Below are 12,237 nucleotides of genomic sequence, written 5' to 3' on the forward strand. Positions count from 1 at the left end.
CTGCAGTGGGAGAGAACACGTTTGTAAAATGATACATTGTTATACAGGTCGTAGAGGTAAAACAGGTAGGTTGAGACAAACCCAACTGTTGCAAACCAAATAGTAGTACGCAAAAAATATATTGTGTAGGTGCTTTTTTCCCCGAGGAAGATGAAGGTTATGAATTTCCTGCCTGGGTTGCGGGACAGTGGACATACCACGTCGTCGGCTGGTATGGCGGCGGAAGTTGTCCCACAAGCAACATCCACGATCCAAACAACCCTTTGTATCATTCTGAATAACGAATCCAGTTAGCCTTGCTAATTTTTGCCTGATGAGATTGTCATACGGACTTGCTACCTACCTACTCGTAAAATGTAGCTTTAACGCCGTCCATCTGCTTCAACATAACGTAGTAGTGACTTAACTGACATTTGCTTTACTGGTAGTTAACCAACGTTACTTCCTTCTGCGCAGCTTTATTAAAATACCACTTATTCACAATGCCAGATACTGAACTCCAGTGCTCGGGTGGGGAGTGTCTGTTTTAGCTAACGCTAGCAATGAATACATTTCTATCTGGGTAGCTATCTTACCTTACCTAAGACAAATCGTTAGTTATGTGCTCAATAACCGGTACATTAATCTGAACCCTAACTTTAGGTTTGATCTGATAACTTGTGCAGTGGTTAACGTTAACTTGTTTGAGCCAGACAAACGGCGCAGCGGAGACTCAGTGAGATCCAATCGCCCAGTTTACTTTCCTACATATAGTTAAACTGGTTAACTGTAACTAGCAAGCATCTGACGGGGCCACTTCACGGCCCTCTACTATTACTTGCCTAATCAATCTTCGTCATGTCGACCTTTAAATTACCGTTCGGATGATAATCACTCGTTTCCCAATCATTCCCCAAAACATTATGCTGTTAACTAGAATAATGAATCATAAGCCACTGGTTAATGTTAGATCACGGACATTGGGCCCTACCTCTGCTCGCTAGCCTAGGTAACTACTAGCTAACGCTAGTTAGCATCTATTTTGTCTGTCATCTCGACCCTCCGGTCAGTTCCAAATCCTTTCGATCGAAACCGCTCTCGGGAGATACTACCATATTACGTCCACCGACACACGTTCACATAAATATGAGGCAGCGAGTAATCCGTTTCAAAACTCACCATCTGCTCCAACGTTTTGTCCTCCATCTCCGGCTCCATATTCTTGTTCCCCGAAACTCACTCGCTGCGAAAAATGGAAACCCAGCCCTGCGTCGGCCTGCAGCTGATATGACGTCACAGAAGACAGGATTGGGGAGGGGTTCACTCAAGCATAGATGCACTTGGTTGGTCAAACATTATAATGAAGGTGTTGTTGTCATGTGCTATTTCGTGGTTGGCTCTTTTCTGCTGCTAAGACATAGATGTGTGCTTGTTAGCGGGTCTACCTGAGCATAGTGCTGCGCAGATTGTGTGATATATAAATGACTTCCACTTCGAAAAGACTAGTTACAACAATCCTTCATGATGTAAAGAGTAGCGAATCTATACTGTGCCTGGGATTGGGGAGATGATTGATAGTGAAATAAATACAAATTGGCTTAACTCTTTATAGCTATGGTAGTATAATGATGCATTCTACTTAGCAATTATTATGTTGGCAAGGGTTGGACATTGATTAATGTAACACATTTCCCTTTTAGCAGTGAAGAGAACAGTGTATTATTCACAGATCAGTGATGTACCAATACACTGAACAATGAAAAAAAAACAATGCAAAAGACAATATTTACTTGGTGTGTACTGAATAAGCCCTGAATCAAACTCCACACCCCTGAAGAAAAGACAAGAAAGGGCTAGAGGTGTCACTACTCCAGATGGCCAATGTTCTGAAAGAGCTGCAAAATCTGAACAATTCAGCCAGGCTAGACAATTTGGACCCTCTTTCTAAAATTATCCACCACAATTGTTGCAACCCCTATTACTAGACTGTTCAACCTCTCGTATCATCTGAGATCCCCAAAGATTGGAAAACTGCCGCAGTCATCCCCCTCTTCAAAAGGGTGAGACAATCTAGACCCAAATTGTTAGACCTATATCCATCCTACCCTGCCTTTCTAAGGACTTCAAAAGCCAAGTTAACAAACAGATCACAGACCATTTCGAATCCCACCGTACCTTCTCCGCTATTGAATCTGGTTTGCGAGCTGGTCATGGGTGCACCTCAGCCATGCTCAATGTCCTAAACGATATCATAACCGCCATCGATAAGAGACAATACTGTACAGCTGTATTCATCGACCTAGCCAAGGCTTTCGAATCTGTCAATCACCACATTCTTATCGACAGACTCAACAGCCTTGGTTTCTCAAATGACTGCCTCGCCTGCTTCACCAACTACTTCTCAAATAGAGTTCAGTGTGTCAAATCGGAAGGCCTGTTGTCCGGACCTCTGGAAGTCTCTATGGGGGTACCACAAGGTTCAATTCTCAAGCCGACTCTTTTCTCTGTATACATCAATGATGTCGCTCTTGCTGCTGGTGATTCTCTGATCTATCTCTACGCAGATAGACACCATTCTGTATACTTCTGGCCCTTCTTTGGACACTTCAATGCCATACAACACTCCTTCCGTGGCCTTCAACTGTTATTAAATGCTAGTAAAACATGCTCTTTGATCGATCGCTGCCCACCCGACCAGCATCACTACTCTGTACGGTTCTGACTTAGAATGTGGACAACTACAAATACCTAGGTGTCTGGTTAGATTGTAAACTCTCCTTCTAGACTCACATTAAGCATCTCCAATCCAAAATTAAATCTGGAATCGGCTTCCTATTTCGCCACAAAGCATCCTTCACTCATGCTGCCAAACATACCCTCGTAAAACTGACTATCCTACTGATCCTCGACTCCGGCGATGTAATTCACAAAATAACATCCAACACGCTACTCAACAAATTGGATGCAGTCTATCACAGTGCCATCCATTTTGTCAAAAAAGCCCCATATACTACCCACCACTGTGACCTTACGCTCTTGTTGGATGGCCCTCGCTTCATATTCATCACCAAACCCACTGGCTCCAGGTCATCTAAGTCTTTGCTAGGTAAAGCCCCACCTTATCTCAGCTCACTGGTCACCATAGCCGCGCCCACCCGTAACACACGCTCAAGCAGGTATCACTGGTCACCCCCAAAGCCAAATCATCCTTTGGCCACCTTTCCTTCCAATTCTCTGCTGCCAATGACTGGAACGAATTGCAAAAATCACTGAAGCTGGACTCTCATATCTCCGTCACTAACTTTTAGCACCAGCTGTCAGGCCAGCTCACAGATCACTGCACCTGTACATAACCCATCTGTAAATAGCCCATCCAACTACCTCATCCCCATACTGTTATTTTTTTTTGCTCCTTTGCACCCCATTATCTCTACTTGCACATTCATCTTCTGCACATCTATCACGACAGTGTTTAATTGCTAAATTGTAATTATTTCTCCACTATGGCCTATTTATTGCCGTACCGTATTTGCACACACTGTATATAGATGTTCTATTGTGTTATTGACTGTATGTTTGTTTATTCCATGTGTAACTGTGTTGTGTCGCACTGCTTTGCTTTATCTTGGGCAAGTCACAGTTGTAAATGAGAATTGTTTTCACCTGGCCAACCTGGTTAAATAAAGGTGAAAAAAAGGGGGGAAAATAGACCCTGGTTCGATTCCAGGTTGTATCATAACTGGCCATGATTTGCAGTCGCATAAGGCAGTGGACAATTGGCCCAGCATCATCTGGGTTAGGGTTTGGCCAGGGTAAGCAGTCATTGTAAGTAAGAATTTGTTCTGAACTGACTTGTCTAAAATAAAAGGTTAAAAAAAGGTAATATGCAGAAATAGCTCCCACAATCTTCATTTTCTGTAAATATAGGACATCCACTTGGGCAACCAAAAGTCTTGACACCAGACTTGCAAACAATGAGGACATTTAATACGTCTCATACAAAATGGTGACAGATGAAATCTAGAAAATGTCATAATATGGGCTTGATGTTGCAAAGTAGACTCACATTCATAACTAGATAAAACTGCTCACTGTGCCCCAAAATTAACTATGGAGAACCATCACAACACACCATTCTTACGTGCCAGATTCAGACAATAGTCAAGGCCCTTAAAGCTTATTTTTTTATATATCTATCTCACATTCAGGCTGACAATTTCTTTTTTTAGACCATGCAAGCCACAAATACCCCCAAATAAACATCCAGTGCCTCTGACCAAAATGTTCTGTGACTTGTTGGTAGGGAGAAACAGAGCTTGGCAGGAGTCTTTCAATCCAACAGTATGTAACAGTAGGGGAAGGGGGGGGGCTGCACTCAACTTTTGTATTGACAGTATCCACATTCAAGTTTCAATTGATGTCGATAGAACTAGAGGATTACTCATACCAGTAATATGCCTGGAAGTCAAGCCACACACAACTGCCTAACAACCACCACACTAGCTCTCAGATTGGTCAGTTTCCTGTCACTGTGCAATTCAGACAATCAATCACAGTTAACATTGGACACAGATGCCTCTGGGGAACATGAAAGTATGCATGGTGCACAGCACTGAGGGCATGGTTCATTATACTGAATGAGACAGATTGGTGAGAGTGTGTATTGTACAAGGCAATATAAAAACAGACAATGTAGCTGTACAATTCTAAATCCCAGCTCTGGGAAGTCTGTATGAGTAATAAAGGACACAGGTCCTCGAAATGAAAACAGGTACAAGAGAACAGTATAGGCTCAGAGTACAGCACCTGCAACAGTGGATAAATTACCAGAGGGGGAAATGGGACAAAACAAAGCAGGTACTGAATTAAAGATAGGATATGGAAGTCAAGCAGTTCCAATTGAATTATTCTTTCCCTGCCCACTACATTTTATTTAAAAAAGGAAAACAAAATAATCAGAATCTCATAAAACACAACAGCAGCAAGTACCAGTAAAAAAAGACAAAAAAATAGAGGGAAATTGCATTGATAAGAAGAAAGTAGGGAGTGATGAGAAAAACAGGTTTCTATCACTGTGGCCTAGAGCAGGCCAAGCAGGCAGGAGGAGCATGGCCTTGCTGTCAGTCACTTTGAATCCGTCATTAAGTGGAGAGAAACAAACCAAGACAAGCTCCCTCCAAACAGGAAATGGAGTCACTGCTTCTAGTCAGGGATCCATTGATATACGGTATCACGTCTATCTCTTTTGTTTGAAGGTCCAGGTCTCTCTCCTGACGACTTGCTTTCCCTCCATCAGTCTTGGTCAAATCAGGGAAAGCCTTCCAATTGATGATTTTTTTTTTTTCTCCCTCATGTCAGTCTCAACTACCTAGTAGTCATCCAAATCAAATAACTCATCGTCTTCTCCTTGGTACTCTATGGCCTGGAAATCCACCCTGTACCGCAAGATCCCTGTAAAAAATAAATCAAATAAATAGTTTTACAAAAAAAAAAAAAAATAACATTACATATCAAGTGTTGGTCCCTTGTTTATGGAGCCAAAATAAAAGATCCAAGAAATCCATACGCACAAAAAGCTAATTTCTCTCTAATGTTGCACAAATTTGTTTACAGGCCAGGTCGCAATTATAAATGAGAACTTGTTCTCAACTTGCCCACCTAGTTAAATAAAGGTAAAATAAAAAAATAAACATCCCTGTTAGTGATAATTTCTTCTTTGCCAAGATAATCCAGCCACCTGACAGGTGTGGCATATCAAGAAGCTGATTAAACAGCATGATCATTACACAGGTGCACCTTGTGCTAGGGACAATAAAAGGCCACTAAAATGTGCAGTTTTTTTCCACAACACAATGACAGATGTCTCAAGTTGAGGGAGAGTACAATTGGCATGCGGAATGCAGGAATGTCCACCGGAACAGTTGCCAGAGAATTTAATGATGTTCATTTCTTTACTATAAGCCACCTCTGTAGTTTTAGAGAATTTGGCAGTACGTCCAACCGGCCTCACAACCGCAGTCCACGTGTATGGTATCATATGGGCGAGTGATTTCCTTATATGAACTGTAACTCAGTAAAATCTTTGAAATTGTTGCATTTATATTTTTGTTCAGTATAATTACTCTGCAGAGGTGCATTACACTGCTAATCTACACTGACATGTTTATTTATTTGCATGAACCCAGAATAAACCCACCCAAAATAGTAAAAGCATTTAGTTATGAATGTATACTTAAACCCTTACCCCCAATTCCACCAAAGCCTTTTACAAACTGGGATCCTTCTTGGCTCTTGTCAGTGACAATCTCCAGACAGGCTCCAAACTTCTTATAGCTATTGGCGAACCATTCAAGTAATGGCAAGCTCTCGATCAGCTCATGGTCCTGACCAGTCTGTAGAAATAAACCCACAACCAAAAAATTGAACAGGAAAAATTGGAGGAGATCCTTTTGTGATGAGAATTCACCATGTAAAAGTGGTGGATGCGAACACAGGAAGTAGATTAAATTTCTCTTCAATTTTTGCTTACATCACATTTTAAGGTCCTCTAGAAAATCTGGGACCACAACAGAAATTCCTTCATACACTTGTGTTGGTTATGGAAAGATAATGACTCCTCACTGACCTCTTTGTCTGTGAAGTGAGACTTGTCTTTCTCCTGCTCTGGCGTCAAATACAACGTCTTCTCATCTGAATCAGTAGAAGAGGTTGAACAGAACAGAGGGGCAAGAAATAAAAACATGTTAAGACAAGAATCCCTCAACTGGAGGCACTTTGTAGTATGTGTCGAGCACATTTACATACCGGTACCCTTCTCCGCCATAGCAAGTCCCTCTGCTCCATGGCAACGTAGGATGTATCTCATGGTATCCAGGTTCTCATAAACAATCAGGATCTCAACAGCACCCATTTCCATGGCTTTCAGTGTGTCTTCCACCCCAAAGCAGTACTTCCCCGTATCCTGGCTGATCTCATCAAAGTATCGACCTGGGAGAAAAGGTCCTCTATATTATCAATATGACAACAGGATGGAGTAGGCATTCATGCAAATTAACAACAGATCAGATGTACTGAATACAAGTACCTATTAGTTTCTTCTCCTGGATGAATTTGACATTGGTAAGCACTTCTGCGGACAGTTCAATGGCCTGGTTGAAGCCATTCTCCCCACCATATGATATGTCAACCAGCTTCAGGATCTTAGCTTGAAGCCTCTGAATGGACACGAGTCAAACAGTCATCAGTGAACAAACAGATCACATAGCAGGCATATAAATGCTACAATGGCAATGCTGACAATGGTACCAGAAAGACCTGGAATGGTGGGTCTGGAGTTACTGACCGGGTCAAACATGTCTGACTGGCTGAGCTCCGTCTTGAAGTCAGCTGAACCAGCTAAGACCATGCCTGCTACGTTGACCTTGTCGTTGCACAAAAAAAGCGTGGCTGCCGTCTCTGCCACCTTCCGCACATAGTTATGTCTCTTCTCCATCCTCAAACGAGCAAAACGCAAGGCAGACTGTCCTCCTCGGCCTGAAAGAGAGCTGTTTGTTATACATGGTTGTGTGGGGACAGGCTGTAATTGTGTTCATGAGTGCATGTGAATGTAGGGCTTTTACCGTGCTTCTTGGGTAGGTCCACTGTGAACTTATGCAGCACCTCCCTGGTGTTGCCCTGTAGGGTTCCGAAGAGGGCGCCACTTCCATCAATCACAATGAAACCAAACTTGCTGTCATCTGAGAGCAATGCTGTAAGAGCCTGGGAGAGAGACAGAAAATGCATGTAATATAATTTTTTAAATCAAATTAGAAAGGTGGTCAATATTTTGACTGTTTTGGCTATACCTAACGTCACGCTACACACACAAAGCCAAGTTTCTTCACCAAAACAAGCAACACAATCGTGATACCGTTAGAAGTGTTGTTTCGATAGTGCAATGCAATCCAAAACTCCATATTTCCCAGTCAAATAGCCCAATGGGAAATATATAGTGAGGTGAGAAAATAATGGACAGAGGGGTGTTGATCAACCTTACCTCTGTGTGGAACTTGTTGTCACAGAGATACAGAGAAGTGTTGATGGGTTTAAAAGGCTCAAAGTCGATATTGACTTTTTTCTCTTTGCCCTCATCAGTCACAATGGTGCCACAGTACACAACCAAGCCGTTGGGAGGCACTGCAGGGTAAAAAAAAATAAGTTGGAGCTCAGAGATCAAATCAAAATATATTGGTCACATACATGTGTTGAGCAGATGTTATTTGCGGGTGTAGCAAAATGCTTGTATTCTAGACCACTAGAATGAATGGAGAAATGGCCATAACCCAGCCAGGACCACCCCAAATTACTTAATACAGGAGAGATAGTAGTTACAACCTGACTTCACACACCTTTATGGTAGAGTTTGAGTCTCTGCTGTACAGAGGTGATGGCTCCAAGCACAGAGAGCCTGTTGACTCTGCTTTTAATGTTGGATGCAGTGCCAAACTCATCAGCCAACATCTTGGCCACTCTGGAGATCTGGTCCTTAGGTGGGATGATCAGGGATATCATACTTGTGCCATTCCTGAGAGGAGATCAATTGCATTAAACACACTTTTAAAAACAAGTCATATTCTAACACTTCCTTCGAGTTGTAAAATAAGCTGCAAAGTAACTCAGGCAAAATGTCTGCAAGCTATTTATTTAAACTTTTACAACTGTAAAAAAAGGGAACATGGGTCTCCCGAGTAGCGCAGCGGTCTAACGCACTGGTTCGCAGTGCTCGAGGCGTCACTACAGATTCGAGTTCGATCGCGAGCTAGGTCACAGCCAGCCGTGACCAGTAGACCCATGAGGCGGCGCACAATTGGCCCAGCGCTGTCCGGGTTAGGGGAGGTTTTGGCTGGCCGGGATGTCCTTGTCCCATCGAGCTCTAGCATGCATGCTGACACGGTCGCCTGTGGACTGTGTTTCCTTGGACACATTGGTGTGTCTGGCTTCTGGGTTAAGTGAGCACTGTGTCAAGAATCAGTGCGGCTTGGCAGAGTCGTGTTTCGGGGGACGCATTGCTCTCTACCGTCGCCTCTCGAGTCAGTACGGGAGCTGCAGCGATGGGAAGACTAACTAGCAATTGGATTTCACAAAAAAGTACACACACACATAAATATATTTTCAAAAAGGAACAACAGGTTGTCTTGTTTAACCTGCCTTTCATGTAAAGGAGTCCTGTTTAGCAAAGCATGTCCTTTTTATTCAAGTATAGCATCAAACCAGACTGCTCTAAAGCAAGTTCTTACGACCGGTTTTCAGATGAGGACATTACTAAAGTAGGTGAAGGTCACGCCATGGCTAGCATCTACATAAAAATAAAAACATTTTTACAGGCTTACAAATGTAACAGAGTTACAAATGTTCTCAACACAAGAATGTGAGCAGTTTTAATATTTTAGGTTTCTGCAAATGCTTTTAAATCAGGAAGTTCTACACAGGGTGAACTCAACACATGATAATTAACAATCAATCAGATCAATTTTTATAGGGAACATAACTAAGCCCAGCAGCAATTTTCCTCCTCGTCATATCTCCCACGCGCATGTACAGACATGCACGCGTGTGCGCATCCAGACTGACTTAATTACCAACCAGAGTTTTTTGCATGAACAATATTTTAACAATTACTTGTTAGTACTGTATTAAAGCACTAACACATACCTACAAATACATACATAGCATTAAGGCTTGGCCATAATTGTAAAAAGATAGACGGTTTTATAGTGAGTGTGACCTTGCCCAAGTAGTATTTCCACGTTTTTTTGGTTTTGACCACCATGTTGACATTACAAACTTGTTGCTGTACCTAGTCAAGAGGGTGAAGGTCACAGTAGTTTGTGCACTAGGTAAACTCATTATTAAACAACTTGACCCACTGACCTACACAGAAACCACAGGTCACGACTTGCTTAACCTGCCCTAGATGTATCCTGTTTTCCCAAGCAAGCCAGGCATATCCTTTTTATTCAACTATAACATCAAACCCGACCGCTCTAAGGCGAGCTCTTATGGCAGGTTCAGATGGACATTATTACAGGCCTAATGGGAGTGTGACCTTCCCAGTCTTCATATTTCCACATTTTTGTTTTGCCCACAATGTTGACAATACAAACTTGTTGCTCTCCTTAGTCAAGGGGGTGAAGGTCACAGTATTCTGTACACTGACTGAATTCATTAAACAATTTGACCCACTGGACTATATAGATAACCACCCAGGGCAAAAGAGTGCTCATGCACAAGTCAGGTGTGAAATTTAGCTAAGCGAAGTTCCCAAGTTGGATCCAGGTCAAAAGTAATGCTTAGGAATTGCTTGACCCTTTGCTCTAAATTAAACTACATTGTCAGCTACTCTGGCTGAGTGACAGGTCTATTGCCAGCTATTAAAGGCCTATTTATGTGACACTGACTGGTCAAGACTTGGTCAGCAAAAACCTGCCTGAAATTACATCACATTTTACTTTAAAGCAGCAAAATTGCCCACTGTCACTCTTTCTTTAAATGTAGACTAGCTAGATAGCGTTGGGCATCAGCTATGAGATTGTTAAAACCAAAACAAAGTGTAGATTCAGATTGTATTATCAGCTAGCTAACTGTGAATGTCAGACACCACCAGTACACGCATTGCCAGCTTGGTAGCTGAAGGTAAAGAAGTCATTCTTGTTACACAACTAATAGCAAGCTAGCTAACGTTACGTAGATCAACGCCAAGTTAACTAGCTAGTTACGCGTTGAAATAAATACTAAAACTATTAACGTCATTTGCTAGCTAGATAATGTTAATTTGTATGGGCCTTGTACTAGCTTCCACATAGGTAGTAGCTAGTTAGCTACTAAGTTAGCCCCTTGTTTACTGGTTCAATGAGACGAAGAAAGTCACTGACAACCCCATGCACTTGTCATGTCCACACGTACCCCCGAGCAGCTTCCAGACTTTTGATCAACTTCTTTATCTTCCATATCTCCACGTTCCTATCCGCTGCGTTGGGGTCGTCCGCCATTTCTTCCGTTGTCTATTCAGGACCTGGAAGGGTAGTAGTGGCAGCATTAAAAGACGGACAGCGATAACGAGTTAACACGGGCGACTTGTGCTAAGGCTCATGACAAATATAGCAACATTAAACAATTCTAACTATTTCCACAACAGCAAGGACGATAATATTGGTCCAATTGATCTAGTCAGCAACCGGGTGATGTGTCTGTCTCGGTTGGAAAATCTCCTGGCTTTTAAATCCTACTCAGGCCCTAGAGTCCACCTGCTCAAGTATTGCTGAATAATGTCAAAGTTATTAGAACGATAATATGCATATGAACCAAACACCAAATCCCCAAAATGACCACTCAAAAACACGCAACTGTACTTGCCCCAAAGCGCCGTTCTGTCTGCACTTTATCTCTCAAATGACAGCTATTTAGTAGTTGTCGCCTGACGTTGTCGAGTAGTAGCTCCACTCAAGCCGGTTTGTTCTTGCTAGTACGCATGGTGCAATGGGCCCTCATGTCATGTTGGGGAGGCGGCTGGAATAATTCCGGTTGGGGATTACTTCCTGGAAACGCCATAGTTACGGTTGATTTAGAGATTTTTCATTGGGCTAAACAGTGGGTGGGTGGAGCAGAGAAAAAGCAAGTACAAATACCAATGGTTTCCCACTAGTTACCACAAAGTCAAATTGGCTAAATCTTAAAGATTTATGAAAACAACAATGTGCTTTTTGGTCTTCTTTTAAGTTTAGGGTTAGGCATAAGGTTCGCAGTGTGGTTAAAGTTAGGGTTGAGGTAAGGTTTAGGTTTAAAACCCAATGTTAAGAAGAGTAATCAATGGGCTCGTTTGTGAGGTAAGGCTGAAGCAACCGACTCAGAGCTGGCACCACAGTTTCAAAAGTGATGTGGCAAAATTCATACGTCTTTTCAGGGGGCTGGAGTTTTTCCTGTTCTCTTGACCTGGTCAGGTAAAACTCTGGATTCTATTCATAGGCTATGACAGAGTCCAATGTTAACTGTTTTTCTTACTGTCCCAAACACAATTTCTACTGGACTTGACATGGTGTAGTTTTTAAATGCATTGGGATCATGAAGGGCCTATGGAGAGCAATAGTAATGGCATTTTTTTGTAGACCATGAAATCCACCAATGCTTGTTGACCAAGGCCTATGTGGAAATGAATGGAGTTTTTGTATGGTTTTTGGATAATAGCCAAAAAATAAGGTCTGTGGTAAACACAACCTTATGAGA

The 12,237-nt window shown here is 42.3% G+C and overlaps 2 protein-coding genes across 3 annotated transcripts in view; both read right to left on the reverse strand.

The window, feature by feature from the left end:
- Positions 1 to 1,258, reverse strand: part of fbxw11b (F-box and WD repeat domain containing 11b) — a 36,716-nt gene extending 35,458 nt beyond the window's left edge. The window contains exon 1 of one of the 2 annotated variants that reach the window (XM_064977897.1): positions 1,159 to 1,258. In XM_064977897.1, coding sequence (XP_064833969.1) covers positions 1,159 to 1,197 — 39 coding nt within the window. In that variant the 5' untranslated portion in view covers positions 1,198 to 1,258. The remainder of the gene's footprint in view (positions 1 to 1,158) is intronic. The other variant, XM_064977898.1, reaches the window with a different exon arrangement.
- Positions 1,259 to 3,944: 2,686 nt separating this feature from the next.
- LOC135548369 (eukaryotic peptide chain release factor subunit 1-like) lies at positions 3,945 to 11,519 on the reverse strand. The gene is made up of 11 exons (XM_064977899.1): positions 11,371 to 11,519; positions 10,921 to 11,029; positions 8,367 to 8,542; positions 8,015 to 8,154; positions 7,599 to 7,737; positions 7,322 to 7,512; positions 7,064 to 7,193; positions 6,784 to 6,966; positions 6,605 to 6,669; positions 6,224 to 6,371; positions 3,945 to 5,430 (listed from the first exon to the last, which is right to left on the reverse strand). Exons 2-11 carry the CDS (start codon positions 11,004 to 11,006, stop codon positions 5,348 to 5,350), a joined length of 1,341 nt encoding a protein of 446 aa, XP_064833971.1. The 5' UTR covers positions 11,007 to 11,029; positions 11,371 to 11,519; the 3' UTR covers positions 3,945 to 5,347.
- Positions 11,520 to 12,237: the final 718 nt, after the last annotated feature.

This window comes from Oncorhynchus masou, chromosome 11 (genome assembly GCF_036934945.1).
Source record: "Oncorhynchus masou masou isolate Uvic2021 chromosome 11, UVic_Omas_1.1, whole genome shotgun sequence".
Classification (NCBI taxonomy): Eukaryota; Metazoa; Chordata; class Actinopteri; order Salmoniformes; family Salmonidae; genus Oncorhynchus; species Oncorhynchus masou.

Bases quoted from the DNA above. Each gene is read 5' to 3' on its own strand.
- LOC135548369 (XM_064977899.1), bottom strand. From the start codon at position 11,006: ATGGCGGACGACCCCAACGCAGCGGATAGGAACGTGGAGATATGGAAG. The intron at 8,543-10,920 runs GTACGTGTGGAC...ATCTCCTCTCAG, and splicing joins AGTCTGGAAGCTGCTCGGGG to GAATGGCACAAGTATGATAT. The intron at 6,372-6,604 runs GTCAGTGAGGAG...TTATTTCTACAG, and splicing joins CTCACTTCACAGACAAAGAG to ACTGGTCAGGACCATGAGCT.